This window comes from Nerophis lumbriciformis, linkage group LG13 (assembly GCF_033978685.3).
Source record: "Nerophis lumbriciformis linkage group LG13, RoL_Nlum_v2.1, whole genome shotgun sequence".
Classification (NCBI taxonomy): domain Eukaryota; kingdom Metazoa; phylum Chordata; class Actinopteri; order Syngnathiformes; family Syngnathidae; genus Nerophis; species Nerophis lumbriciformis.
Genome location: NC_084560.2, coordinates 3,575,206 through 3,590,818, shown reverse-complemented (window position 1 = coordinate 3,590,818; position 15,613 = coordinate 3,575,206). Strand labels below are relative to the sequence as shown.

At 47.3% G+C, this 15,613-nt stretch overlaps 1 protein-coding gene across 1 annotated transcript in view; it reads right to left on the bottom strand.

The window, feature by feature from the left end:
- Window positions 1-15,613, bottom strand: part of LOC133603047 (growth factor receptor-bound protein 14-like) — an 88,043-nt gene that overhangs the window by 19,040 nt on the left and 53,390 nt on the right. Inside the window, exons 5-8 of the mRNA XM_061956194.1 lie at window positions 14,200-14,274; window positions 13,979-14,116; window positions 2,293-2,403; window positions 2,093-2,188 (exon numbers count right to left, since the gene is read on the bottom strand). Coding sequence (XP_061812178.1) covers window positions 2,093-2,188; window positions 2,293-2,403; window positions 13,979-14,116; window positions 14,200-14,274 — 420 coding nt within the window. The remainder of the gene's footprint in view (window positions 1-2,092; window positions 2,189-2,292; window positions 2,404-13,978; window positions 14,117-14,199; window positions 14,275-15,613) is intronic.

Genomic DNA, 15,613 nt, shown 5'->3' with positions numbered 1-15,613 from the left:
GGACCACGGAAACATGACCAGGGACAACTGAAACATGACCAGGGACCACTGAAATATGACCATGGACTACGGAAACATGACCATGGACCACGAAAACATGACCAGGGACCACTGAAACATGACCATGGACCACGGAAACATGACCGTGGACTACGGAAACATGACCATGGACCACGGAAACATGAGCAGGGACCACTGAAACATGACCATGGACCACTGAAACATGACCATGGACCACGGAAACATGACCAGGGACCACTGAAACATACCCATGGACCACTGAAACATGACCATGGACCACGGAAACATGACCATGGACTATGGAAACATGACCATGGATCACTGAAACATGACCATGGACCACGGAAACATGACCAGGGACCACTGAAACATGACCATGGACCACTGAAACATGACCATGGACCACGGAAACATGACCAGGGACAACTGAAACATGACCAGGGACCACTGAAATATGACCATGGACCACTGAAACATGACCATGGACCACTGAAAAATGACCATGGACCACTGAAACATGACCATGGACCACGGAAACATGACCAGGGACCACGGAAACATGACCGTGGACTACGGAAACATGACCATGGACCACAGAAACATGACCATGGACCATGGAAACATGACCAGGGACCACTGAAACATGACCATGGACCACTGAAACATGACCATGGACCACGGAAACATGACCATGGACCACTGAAACATGACAATGGACCACGGAAACATGACCAGGGACCACTGAAACATACCCATGGACCACGGAAACATTACCAGGGACCACTGAAACATGACCATGGACCACGGAAACATGACCATGGACCACTGAAACATGACCATGGACCACGGAAACATGACCATGGACTATGGAAACATGACCATGGACCACTGAAACATGACCATGGACCACGGAAACATGACCAGGGACCACTGAAACATGACCATGGACCACTGAAACATGACCATGGACCACGGAAACATGACCATGGACCACTGAAACATGACAATGGACCACGGAAACATGACCAGGGACCACTGAAACATGACCATGGACCACTGAAACATGACCATGGACCACTGAAACATGACCATGGACCACTGAAACATGACCATGGACCACTGAAAAATGACCATGGACCACGGAAACATGACCAGGGACCACTGAAACATGACCATGGACCACTGAAACATGACCATGGACTATGGAAATATGACCATGGACCACTGAAACATGACCATGGACCACTGAAACATGACCATGGACAACTGAAACATGACCATGGACCACTGAAACATGACCATGGACTATGGAAACATGACCAGGGACCACTGAAACATGACAATGGACCACGGAAACATGACCAGGGACCACTGAAACATGACCATGGACAACTGAAACATGACCATGGACCACTGAAACATGACCATGGACTATGGAAACATGACCATGGACCACGGAAACATGACCATGGACTACGGAAACATGACCATGGACCACGGAAACATGACCAGGGACCACTGAAACATGACCATGGACCACTGAAACATGACCATGGACCACAGAAATATGACCAGGGACCACTGAAACATGACCATGGACCACTGAAACATGACCATGGACCACAGAAACATGACCAGGGACCACTGAAACATGATCATAGACCATGGAAACATGACCAGGGACAACTGAAACATGACCAGGGACCATTGAAACATGACCATGGACCACTGAAACATGACCATGGACCACGGTCAGTGTATGAAACTCACTTTGTTTGTCACCATGGAGGCCAGGATTAGTGATTTAGAAGTAGCTAAAACACTGTGGATGGATGTTAGCCGCTAACTACCTAGCCATGTCTTAAAGCAGCTCTTCCTGAGGGTGTTTCAGTGTTATAACTCCACCTTTATCTTTACTTTGTACACCAAAATGCGTCCGTTCTCCCTTTTCTGTCTACACACTGTGTCTGCTTGTAAGTACTCTGTGTGTGTGCGCTGCCCAACATGCTCCTCTGCTCTTAAAACCAGCAATGCCACAAGAAACAATAATAAGAATCATAACAATAATAACCTTAAACAAGCGCACGGCTGTGATCCAACAGGTCCTGGTCCGTTCATCGTCCGCACAAAGCAGCTTCATGTCCCGGGGTGAAGAACACTTCATGGACTAGGAGTGAAGCAGGCGTGAAACAAGAGAGACCACGTTCATGGTGGCAAGACGAGTCAAAACAAGAGAGACCACGTTCATGGCGGCAAAACGAGTCCGACTACCTTCACACAGAAGCAGAAGTCAGTCGGGGCCCCGTGGACTTTTTTGCCGGACAAAAGTGTGAAGACGCTCCGGTCAGTAAAGTCCGCCAGGAACTGAAGATGCCACGGTTCCTGTAAAAAAAAACAGAATGCTGGACGACAGCAAAGACTTACTGTGGAGCAGCAGACGGCGTCCACAAAGTACGCCCGTACGCAACATGGCAATCAACAACGTCCCCACAAAGAAGGACGGCGTCCGCGCAACTGGAACAGTCTTGATTGCGAAAACAGAGCAGGTGCAGCTTTGTTAAAGTCGGAAGGTGTCGGGCGAGACGATGATGGTTTGTCGTGATCCCGATACGCAGAGCACAGCGGGAGACGGCGTGCAGGTAAAAAGGTGTCTAATGCTTAAACCAAAAATGAACAAAACGGAAAGGAAAAGGCCATGAAGCATCGGGATGGCTGTTCAAAACGAAAGTAAAACTGAACTGGCCGCAAAGTAAAGAAAAACAGAATGCTGGACGACAGCAAAGACTTACTGTGGAGCAGCAGACGGCGTCCACAAAGTACGCCCGTACACGACATGGCTATCAACAACCTCCCCACGAAAAAGGACGGCGTCCGCACAACTGGAACAGTCTTGATTGCAAAAACAGAGCAGGTGCGGGGAATAGCTTTGTAAAAGTCGGAACGTGTCGGGCGAGACGAGGATAGTTTGTCGTGATCCCGATACGCAGAGCACAGCGGGAGACGGCGTGCAGGTAAAAAGGTGTCTAATGCTTAAACCAAAAATGAACAAAACGGAAAGGAAAAGGCCAAGAAGCATCGGGATGGCTGTGCAAAACGAAAGTAAAACTGAACTGACCGCAAAGTAAAGAAAAACAGAATGCTGGACGACAGCAAAGACTTACTGTGGAGCAGCAGACGGCGTCCACAAAGTAAGCCCATACACGACATGGCTATCAACAACCTCCCCACAAAAAAGGACGGCGTCCGCACAACTGGAACAGTCTTGATTGCGAAAACAGAGCAGGTGCGGGGAATAGCTTTGTTAAAGTCGGAACGTGTCGGGCGAGACGAGGATGGTTTGTCGTGATCCCGATACGCAGAGCACAGTGGGAGACGGCGTGCAGGTAAAAAGGTGTCTAATGCTTAAACCAAAAATTAACAAAACGGAAAGGAAAAGGCCATGAAGCATCGGGATGGCTGTGCAAAACGAAAGTAAAACTGAACTGGCCGCAAAGTAAAGAAAAACAGAATGCTGGACGACAGCAAAGACTTACTGCGGAGCAGCAGACGGCGTCCACAAAGTAAGCCCGTACACGACATGGCTATCAACAACCTCCCCACGAAAAAGGACGGCGTCCGCACAACTGGAACAGTCTTGATTGCGAAAACAGAGCAGGTGCGGGGAATAGCTTTGTTAAAGTCGGAACGTGTCGGGCGAGACGAGGATGGTTTGTCGTGATCCCGATATGCAGAGCACAGCGGGAGGCGGCGTGCAAGTAAAAAGGTGTCTAATGCTTAAACCAAAAATGAACAAAACGGAAAGGAAAAGGCCATGAAGCATCGGGATGGCTGTTCAAAACGAAAGTAAAACTGAACTGGCCGCAAAGTAAAGAAAAACAGAATGCTGGACGACAGCAAAGACTTACTGTGGAGCAGCAGACGGCGTCCACAAAGTACGCCCGTACACGACATGGCTATCAACAACCTCCCCACGAAAAAGGACGGCGTCCGCACAACTGGAACAGTCTTGATTGCAAAAACAGAGCAGGTGCGGGGAATAGCTTTGTAAAAGTCGGAACGTGTCGGGCGAGACGAGGATAGTTTGTCGTGATCCCGATACGCAGAGCACAGCGGGAGACGGCGTGCAGGTAAAAAGGTGTCTAATGCTTAAACCAAAAATGAACAAAACGGAAAGGAAAAGGCCAAGAAGCATCGGGATGGCTGTGCAAAACGAAAGTAAAACTGAACTGACCGCAAAGTAAAGAAAAACAGAATGCTGGACGACAGCAAAGACTTACTGTGGAGCAGCAGACGGCGTCCACAAAGTAAGCCCATACACGACATGGCTATCAACAACCTCCCCACAAAAAAGGACGGCGTCCGCACAACTGGAACAGTCTTGATTGCGAAAACAGAGCAGGTGCGGGGAATAGCTTTGTTAAAGTCGGAACGTGTCGGGCGAGACGAGGATGGTTTGTCGTGATCCCGATACGCAGAGCACAGTGGGAGACGGCGTGCAGGTAAAAAGGTGTCTAATGCTTAAACCAAAAATTAACAAAACGGAAAGGAAAAGGCCATGAAGCATCGGGATGGCTGTGCAAAACGAAAGTAAAACTGAACTGGCCGCAAAGTAAAGAAAAACAGAATGCTGGACGACAGCAAAGACTTACTGCGGAGCAGCAGACGGCGTCCACAAAGTAAGCCCGTACACGACATGGCTATCAACAACCTCCCCACGAAAAAGGACGGCGTCCGCACAACTGGAACAGTCTTGATTGCGAAAACAGAGCAGGTGCGGGGAATAGCTTTGTTAAAGTCGGAACGTGTCGGGCGAGACGAGGATGGTTTGTCGTGATCCCGATATGCAGAGCACAGCGGGAGGCGGCGTGCAAGTAAAAAGGTGTCTAATGCTTAAACCAAAAATGAACAAAACGGAAAGGAAAAGGCCATGAAGCATCGGGATGGCTGTTCAAAACGAAAGTAAAACTGAACTGGCCGCAAAGTAAAGAAAAACAGAATGCTGGACGACAGCAAAGACTTACTGTGGAGCAGCAGACGGCGTCCACAAAGTACGCCCGTACACGACATGGCTATCAACAACCTCCCCACGAAAAAGGACGGCGTCCGCACAACTGGAACAGTCTTGATTGCAAAAACAGAGCAGGTGCGGGGAATAGCTTTGTAAAAGTCGGAACGTGTCGGGCGAGACGAGGATAGTTTGTCGTGATCCCGATACGCAGAGCACAGCGGGAGACGGCGTGCAGGTAAAAAGGTGTCTAATGCTTAAACCAAAAATGAACAAAACGGAAAGGAAAAGGCCAAGAAGCATCGGGATGGCTGTGCAAAACGAAAGTAAAACTGAACTGACCGCAAAGTAAAGAAAAACAGAATGCTGGACGACAGCAAAGACTTACTGTGGAGCAGCAGACGGCGTCCACAAAGTAAGCCCATACACGACATGGCTATCAACAACCTCCCCACAAAAAAGGACGGCGTCCGCACAACTGGAACAGTCTTGATTGCGAAAACAGAGCAGGTGCGGGGAATAGCTTTGTTAAAGTCGGAACGTGTCGGGCGAGACGAGGATGGTTTGTCGTGATCCCGATACGCAGAGCACAGTGGGAGACGGCGTGCAGGTAAAAAGGTGTCTAATGCTTAAACCAAAAATTAACAAAACGGAAAGGAAAAGGCCATGAAGCATCGGGATGGCTGTGCAAAACGAAAGTAAAACTGAACTGGCCGCAAAGTAAAGAAAAACAGAATGCTGGACGACAGCAAAGACTTACTGCGGAGCAGCAGACGGCGTCCACAAAGTAAGCCCGTACACGACATGGCTATCAACAACCTCCCCACGAAAAAGGACGGCGTCCGCACAACTGGAACAGTCTTGATTGCGAAAACAGAGCAGGTGCGGGGAATAGCTTTGTTAAAGTCGGAACGTGTCGGGCGAGACGAGGATGGTTTGTCGTGATCCCGATATGCAGAGCACAGCGGGAGGCGGCGTGCAAGTAAAAAGGTGTCTAATGCTTAAACCAAAAATGAACAAAACGGAAAGGAAAAGGCCATGAAGCATCGGGATGGCTGTTCAAAACGAAAGTAAAACTGAACTGGCCGCAAAGTAAAGAAAAACAGAATGCTGGACGACAGCAAAGACTTACTGTGGAGCAGCAGACGGCGTCCACAAAGTACGCCCGTACACGACATGGCTATCAACAACCTCCCCACGAAAAAGGACGGCGTCCGCACAACTGGAACAGTCTTGATTGCAAAAACAGAGGAGGTGCGGGGAATAGCTTTGTAAAAGTCGGAACGTGTCGGGCGAGACGAGGATAGTTTGTCGTGATCCCGATACGCAGAGCACAGCGGGAGACGGCGTGCAGGTAAAAAGGTGTCTAATGCTTAAACCAAAAATGAACAAAACGGAAAGGAAAAGGCCAAGAAGCATCGGGATGGCTGTGCAAAACGAAAGTAAAACTGAACTGACCGCAAAGTAAAGAAAAACAGAATGCTGGACGACAGCAAAGACTTACTGTGGAGCAGCAGACGGCGTCCACAAAGTAAGCCCATACACGACATGGCTATCAACAACCTCCCCACAAAAAAGGACGGCGTCCGCACAACTGGAACAGTCTTGATTGCGAAAACAGAGCAGGTGCGGGGAATAGCTTTGTTAAAGTCGGAACGTGTCGGGCGAGACGAGGATGGTTTGTCGTGATCCCGATACGCAGAGCACAGTGGGAGACGGCGTGCAGGTAAAAAGGTGTCTAATGCTTAAACCAAAAATTAACAAAACGGAAAGGAAAAGGCCATGAAGCATCGGGATGGCTGTGCAAAACGAAAGTAAAACTGAACTGGCCGCAAAGTAAAGAAAAACAGAATGCTGGACGACAGCAAAGACTTACTGCGGAGCAGCAGACGGCGTCCACAAAGTAAGCCCGTACACGACATGGCTATCAACAACCTCCCCACGAAAAAGGACGGCGTCCGCACAACTGGAACAGTCTTGATTGCGAAAACAGAGCAGGTGCGGGGAATAGCTTTGTTAAAGTCGGAACGTGTCGGGCGAGACGAGGATGGTTTGTCGTGATCCCGATACGCAGAGCACAGCGGGAGGCGGCGTGCAGGTAAAAACGTATCTAATGCTTAAACCAAAAATGAACAAAACGGAAAGGAAAAGGCCATGAAGCATCGGGATAGCTGTGCAAAACGAAAGTAAAACTGAACTGGCTGCAAAGTAAACAAAAAACAGAATGCTGGACGACAGCAAAGACTTACTGTAGAGCAGCAGACGGCGTCCACAAAGTACGCCCGTACGCGACATGGCAATCAACAACATCCCCACAAAGAAGGACGGCGTCCGCACAACTGGAACAGTCTTAATTGTGAAAACAGAGCAGGTGCGGGGAATAGCTTTGTAAAAGTCGGAACGTGTCAGGCGAGACAAGGATGGTTTGTCGTGATCCCGATACGCAGAGCACAGCGGGAGACGGCGTGCAGGTAAAAAGGTGTCTAATGCTTAAACCAAAAATGAACAAAACGGAAAGGAAAAGGCCATGAAGCATCGGGATGGCTGTGCAAAACGAAAGTAAAACTGAACTGGCCGCAAAGTAAAGAAAAACAGAATGCTGGACGACAGCAAAGACTTACTGTGGAGCAGCAGACGGCGTCCACAAAGTACGCCCGTACACGACATGGCAATCAACAACCTCCCCACGAAAAAGGACGGCGTCCGCACAACTGGAACAGTCTTGATTGCGAAAACAGAGCAGGTGCGGGGAATAGCTTTGTAAAAGTCGGAACGTGTCGGGCGAGACGAGGATGGTTTGTCGTGATCCCGATACGCAGAGCACAGCGGGAGACGGCGTGCAGGTAAAAAGGTGTCTAATGCTTAAACCAAAAATGAACAAAACGGAAAGGAAAAGGCCATGAAGCATCGGGATGGCTGTGCAAAACGAAAGTAAAACAGAACTGGCCGCAAAGTAAAGAAAAACAGAATGCTGGACGACAGCAAAGACTTACTGTGGAGCAGCAGACGGCGTCCACAAAGTAAGCCCATACACGACATGGCTATCAACAACCTCCCCACGAAAAAGGACGGCATCCGCACAACTGGAACAGTCTTGATTGCGAAAACAGAGCAGGTGCGGGGAATAGCTTTGTTAAAGTCGGAACGTGTCGGGCGAGACGAGGATGGTTTGTCGTGATCCCGATACGCAGAGCACAGCGGGAGGCGGCGTGCAGGTAAAAAGGTGTCTAATGCTTAAACCAAAAATGAACAAAACGGAAAGGAAAAGGCCATGAAGCATCGGGATGGCTGTGCAAAACGAAAGTAAAACTGAACTGGCCGCAAAGTAAAGAAAAACAGAATGCTGGACGACAGCAAAGACTTACTGTGGAGCAGCAGACGGCGTCCACAAAGTACGCCCGTACACGACATGGCTATCAACAACCTCCCCACGAAAAAGGACGGCATCCGCACAACTGGAACAGTCTTGATTGCGAAAACAGAGCAGGTGCGGGGAATAGCTTTGTTAAAGTCGGAACGTGTCGGGCGAGACGAGGATGGTTTGTCGTGATCCCGATACGCAGAGCACAGCGGGAGACGGCGTGCAGGTAAAAAGGTGTCTAATGCTTAAACCAAAAATGAACAAAACGGAAAGGAGAAGGCCATGAAGCATCGGGATGGCTGTGCAAAACGAAAGTAAAACTGAACTGGCCGCAAAATAAAGAAAAACAGAATGCTGGACGACAGCAAAGACTTACTGTGGAGCAGCAGACGGCATCCACAAAGTAAGCCCGTACACGACATGGCTATCAACAACCTCCCCACGAAAAAGGACGGCATCCGCACAACTGGAACAGTCTTGATTGCGAAAACAGAGCAGGTGCGGGGAATAGCTTTGTTAAAGTCGGAACGTGTTGGGCGAGACGAGGATGGGTTGTCGTGATCCCGATACGCAGAGCACAGCGGGAGGCGGCGTGCAGGTAAAAAGGTGTCTAATGCTTAAACCAAAAATGAACAAAACGGAAAGGAAAAGGCCATGAAGCATCGGGATGGCTGTGCAAAACGAAAGTAAAACTGAACTGGCCGCAAAGTAAAGAAAAACAGAATGCTGGACGACAGCAAAGACTTACTGTGGAGCAGCAGACGGCGTCCACAAAGTACGCCCGTACACGACATGGCAATCAACAACCTCCCCACGAAAAAGGACGGCGTCCGCACAACTGGAACAGTCTTGATTGCGAAAACAGAGCAGGTGCGGGGAATAGCTTTGTAAAAGTCGGAACGTGTCGGGCGAGACGAGGATGGTTTGTCGTGATCCCGATACGCAGAGCACAGCGGGAGGCGGCGTGCAGGTAAAAAGGTGTCTAATGCTTAAACCAAAAATGAACAAAACGGAAAGGAAAAGGCCATGAAGCATCGGGATGGCTGTGCAAAACGAAAGTAAAACAGAACTGGCCGCAAAGTAAAGAAAAACAGAATGCTGGACGACAGCAAAGACTTACTGTGGAGCAGCAGACGGCGTCCACAAAGTACGCCCGTACACGACATGGCAATCAACAACCTCCCCACGAAAAAGGACGGCGTCCGCACAACTGGAACAGTCTTGATTTCGAAAACAGAGCAGGTGCGGGGAATAGCTTTGTAAAAGTCGGAAGGTGTCGAGCGAGACGAGGATGGTTTGTCGTGATCCCGATACGCAGAGCACAGCGGGAGGCGGTGTGCAGGTAAAAAGGTGTCTAATGCTTAAACCAAAAATGAACAAAACGGAAAGGAGAAGGCCATGACGCATCGGGATGGCTGTGCAAAACGAAAGTAAAACTGAACTGGCCGCAAAGTAAAGAAAAACAGAATGCTGGACGACAGCAAAGACTTACTGTGGAGCAGCAGACGGCGTCCACAAAGTACGCCCGTACGCGACATGGCAATCAACAACCTCCCCACGAAAAAGGACGGCGTCCGCACAACTGGAACAGTCTTGATTGCGAAAACAGACCAGGTGCGGGGAATAGCTTTGTAAAAGTCGGAACGTGTCGGGCGAGACGAGGATGGTTTGTCGTGATCCCGATACGCAGAGCACAGCGGGAGACGGCGTGCAGGTAAAAAGGTGTCTAATGCTTAAACCAAAAATGAACAAAACGGAAAGGAAAAGGCCATGAAGCATCGGGATGGCTGTGCAAAACAAAAGTAAAACTGAACTGACCACAAAGTAAAGAAAAACAGAATGCTGGACGACAGCAAAGACTTACTGTGGAGCAGCAGACGGCGTCCACAAAGTAAGCCCGTACACGACATGGCTATCAACAACCTCCCCACGAAAAAGGACGGCGTCCGCACAACTGGAACAGTCTTGATTGCGAAAACAGAGCAGGTGCGGGGAATAGCTTTGTTAAAGTCGGAAGGTGTCGGGCGAGACGAGGATGGTTTGTCGTGATCCCGATACGCAGAGCACAGTGGGAGGCGGCGTGCAGGTAAAAAGGTATCTAATGCTTAAACCAAAAATGAACAAAACGGAAAGGAAAAGGCCATGAAGCATCGGGATGGCTGTGCAAAACGAAAGTAAAACTGAACTGACCGCAAAGTAAAGAAAAACAGAATGCTGGACGACAGCAAAGACTTACTGTGGAGCAGCAGATGGCGTCCACAATGTAAGCCCATACACGACATGGCTATCAACAACCTCCCCACGAAAAAGGACGGCATCCGCACAACTGGAACAGTCTTGATTGCAAAAACAGAGCAGGTGCGGGGAATAGCTTTGTTAAAGTCGGAACGTGTCGGGCGAGACGAGGATGGTTTGTCGTGATCCCGATACGCAGAGCACAGCGGGAGACGGCGTGCAGGTAAAAAGGTATCTAATGCTTAAACCAAAAATGAACAAAACGGAAAGGAAAAGGCCATGAAGCATCGGGATGGCTGTGCAAAACGAAAGTAAAACTGAACTGGCCGCAAAGTAAACAAAAACAGAATGCTGGACGACAGCAAAGACTTACTGTGGAGCAGCAGACGGCGTCCACAAAGTACGCCCGTACACGACATGGCAATCAACAACATCCCCACGAAGAAGAACGGCGTCCGCACAACTGGTACAGTCTTGATTGCGAAAACAGAGCAGGTGCGGGGAATAGCTTTGTTAAAGTCGGAACTTGTCGGCCGAGAAGAGGATGGTTTGTCGTGATCCCGATACGCAGAGCACAGCAGGAGGCGGCGTGCAGGTAAAAAGGTATCTAATGCTTAAACCAAAAATGAACAAAACGGAAAGGAGAAGGCCATGAAGCATCGGGATGGCTGTGCAAAACGAAAGTAAAACTGAACTGGCCGCAAAGTAAAGAAAAACAGAATGCTGGACGACAGCAAAGACTTACTGTGGAGCAGCAGACGGCGTCCACAAAGTACACCCGTACACAGCATGGCAATCAACAACCTCCCCACAAAAAAGGACGGCGTCCGCACAACTGGAACAGTCTTGATTGCGAAAACAGAGCAGGTGCGGGGAATAGCTTTGTAAAAGTCGGAACGTGGCGGGCGAGACGAGGATGGTTTGTCGTGATCCCGATACGCAGAGCACAGCGGGAGGCAGCGTGCAGGTAAAAAGGTGTCTAATGCTTAAACCAAAAATGAACAAAACAGAAAGGAGAAGGCCATGAAGCATCGGGATGGCTGTGCAAAACGAAAGTAAAACTGAACTGGCCGCAAAGTAAACAAAAACAGAATGCTGGACGACAGCAAAGACTTACTGTGGAGGAGCAGACGGCGTCCACAAAGTAAGCCCGTACACGACATGGCAATCAACAACCTCCCCACGAAAAAGGACGGCGTCCGCACAACTGGAACAGTCTTGATTGCAAAAACAGAGCAGGTGCGGGGAATAGCTTTGTTAAAGTCGGATAGGGCTATGCAAAACGAAAGTAAAACTGGACTGGCCGCAAAGTAAAGAAAAAACAGAATGCTGGACGACAGCAAAAACTTGAACAGAGCAGGTGCGGGGAATGGCGCTCAAAGGAAGGCGTGAAGCTGATACAGGGGAACACCAACAAAACAGGAAGGGCCCACCAAAATAACAGCGCAAGACAGGAACTAAAGCACTGTTTGGTCCAAAACTTGTTTTGCTAGTTTTGGAATCCATTTAGCAGTGGACAGCTTTTGTCACCACACTCCTATTTTGTGGGGGCCCATGTCAGTCAGTCAGGGGCCCCAAAGTGTTCCAAGTCTCCCCCCTATAGATTTCCCTGAACCTCTCGCCTGAAATTCATCTGTGACGTTTCAATCCATAAATGTAAACATGACAGGATATTGTTTGGATGCAGTTCAATTTGCCTGAGCATTGATGTGACATCTCTTCTCCCTTTTCTCACGTTTAGTTCTGATCTCAAACACTACTAATATAGCAGAGAATAAACTGGATTCCATCACAGAAAGTTGCTCAAATGTTCAAACAAACATTTTACAAAGTGATCACTGCAGACACTTTTTTTGCCAATTTAATCCTTAAATAAAATAGTGAACATACTAGACAACTTGTCTTTTAGTAGTAAGTAAACAAACAAAGACTCCTAATTAGTCTATGCAGTAACATATTGTGTCATTTATACACCTATTATTTTGTACACTTTATGAGGGACAAACTGTATTAATCCACTTGTTCATTTACTGTTAATATCTGCTTATTTTCTCTTTTAACATGTTCTATCTACACTTCTGTTAAAATGTAATAATCACTTATTCTTCTCTTCTTTGATACGTCCCATCAGTTTTGGACGATACCACAAATGTAGGTATCGATGCGATACCAAGTAGTTGCAGGATCATACTATAAAATATAATACCTAATAAACCAATAATAATATGGTTAAAAAATACTGATGTAAAGGGTAGGTGTCGCGCTTTTTTCTGTTTTAACATGTTCTATCTACACTTCTGTTAAAATGTAATAATCACTTATTGTTCTCTTCTTTGATACTTTACATTAGTTTTGGACGATACCACAAATGTAGGTATCGATGCGATACCAAGTAGTTGCAGGATCATACAATAAAATATAATACCTAATAAACCAATAATAATATGGTTAAAAAATACTGATGTAAAGGGTAGGTGTCGCGCTGTTTTCTGTTTTAACATGTTCTATCTACACTTCTGTTCAAATGTAATAATCACTAGTTCTTCTCTTCTTTGATACTTGACATTAGTTTTGGACGATACCACACATTTAGGTATGGATCCGATACCAAGTAGTTACAGGATCATACATTGGTCATATTCAAAGTACTCATGTGTCCAGGGACGTATTTACTGACTTTATAAATATATATATATTTTTAAATGATGCTAAAAATATCAATGTAGTACTTGGTATCATTACAGTGGATGTCAGGTGTAGATCCACCCATGGCGCTTGTTTACATTGTGACGCCGGTGAGCTATTGTATCCTCCTACGGTGTGTAGTGAAGCCTCTTTAGCTATTCCTCCTCCTCCAGGGATAACGGGAGGCCAAGGATTAGTGATTTAGAAGTAGCTAAAACACTGCGGATGGACGTTAGCCGCTAGCTAGCTAGCCATGTCTTTTAAGCATCTCTTCCTGAGGGTGTTTCAGTGTTATAACTTCACCTTTATCTTGACTTTTTTACACCAAAATGCGTCCGTTCTCCCTTTTCTGTCTACACACTGTGTCTGCTTGTAAGTACTCTGTGTGTGTGCGCTGCCGAACACGCTCCTCTGCTGGTAAAACCAGCAATGTCATGCCCTCGAACCGGTACTTTTCAAACAGAGTGTAGAACCATTTTTGATTCATTAGAAGCGCGATACTGTTCTAGTACCGGTATACCGTGCAAGCCTATCTACCACACAACAAACTCTAGACTACGATACAGGGTGAAAGGAGTCGATTCCCTGGATTATAAAGTGTATTCAACAAGCAGTTTTTATGCTTTTAACTATGAAAATATCTGGAAGCGTAACGCAATTGTCGGACTGACCTTAGAAGTCCCTTTGTTGGAAACATAGAGCCCAGACCTGCGCAGTACAAAGTACAACTTCTTCCAGGACTTGCGGCTGGGTTCCTTGGTGTGGAGGTGTCCATGGATCTCTGGACCGGTGCTGGAGCTGAGGAAGATCTGCGTCGGGTGGAGAAATATCTGTGTTGATACTTTGAACATGTCCAGAGCAGTAGAAGAAAGACCACTAAGAAGATGTGGACCTGCACAAGTTGGGAGTGATCCACCACTCTGTTGCTCTCGCTGGGTATGGACACCATGTGGTCCGGGAAGAAGTCCTAGGATGGATGACAGTATATTTACCATATATATACAGGTAAAAGCCAGTAAATTAGAATATTTTGAAAAACTGGATTTATTTCAGTATTCAGTATTTCAATTACTGCGTTAATGCGGCGTGGCATGGAGTCGATGAGTTTCTGGCACTGCTCAGGTGTTATGAGAGCCCAGGTTGCTCTGATAGTGGCCTTCAACTCTTCTGCGTTTTTGGGTCTGGCATTCTGCATCTTCCTTTTCACAATACCCCACAGATTTTCTATGGGGCTAAGGTCAGGGGAGTTGGCGGGCCAATTTAGAACAGAAATACCATGGTCCGTAAACCAGGCACGGGTAGATTTTGCGCTGTGTGCAGGCGCCAAGTCCTGTTGGAACTTGAAATCTCCATCTCCATAGAGCAGGTCAGCAGCAGGAAGCATGAAGTGCTCTAAAACTTGCTGGTAGACGGCTGCGTTGACCCTGGATCTCAGGAAACAGAGTGGACCGACACCAGCAGATGACATGGCACCCCAAACCATCACCCAACCATGCAAATTTTGCATTTCCTTTGGAAATCGAGGTCCCAGAGTCTGGAGGAAGACAGGAGAGGCACAGGATCCACGTTGCCTGAAGTCTAGTGTAAAGTTTCCACCATCAGTGATGGTTTGGGGTGCCATGTCATCTGCTGGTGTCGCTCCACTCTGTTTCATAAAAGACTTGAATGTTCTGGGAATGGTTGGTGTTGGAATTTTTCAAATCGGTCGAGAAATGTTGAAGTAGTAACAAGTTGAATTGAGAAAGGGTATGGCGGATTTCCTGGAATTTCAGGAAAATCTGGAATGTTTCCAGTTCAAAAAACAACTTAGTTTTTTGTCCTGATTAAGAGGAATGTTTTGACGGTGGAACGGTTGAAATGCGATGAAAAATGTGTGAGGAGTAGCCGCCAGAATAAAGGGTGGAAATAGGGCTTTGGAAAACCAGGAATTCTGGGAAATACTGGAATTTTTTTTTAACTTGGAACAATGGTAGTTTAAAATTTCCAGGATGGAATGTGTTGAAGGCGGAATGGTTTGAATAGGTCGAAAAATGTGGAAATGGTGGAAGTTTGAAAAATGGCCAATTCCTTTTGAATGGGGAAAAACGTGGAATTCTGGGAAATCTGGGAATTTTTGGAATTTCAATGGGAATTTCATAAAAGACATGAATGTTCTGGGAATGGTTGGTGTTGGAATTTTTCAAATCGGTTGAGAAATGTTGAAGTAGTAACAAGTTGAATTGAGAAAGGGTATTGCGGATTTCCTGGAATTTCAGGAAAATCTGGAATGTTTCCAGAAACTCAGGAAACAGAGTGGACCGACACCA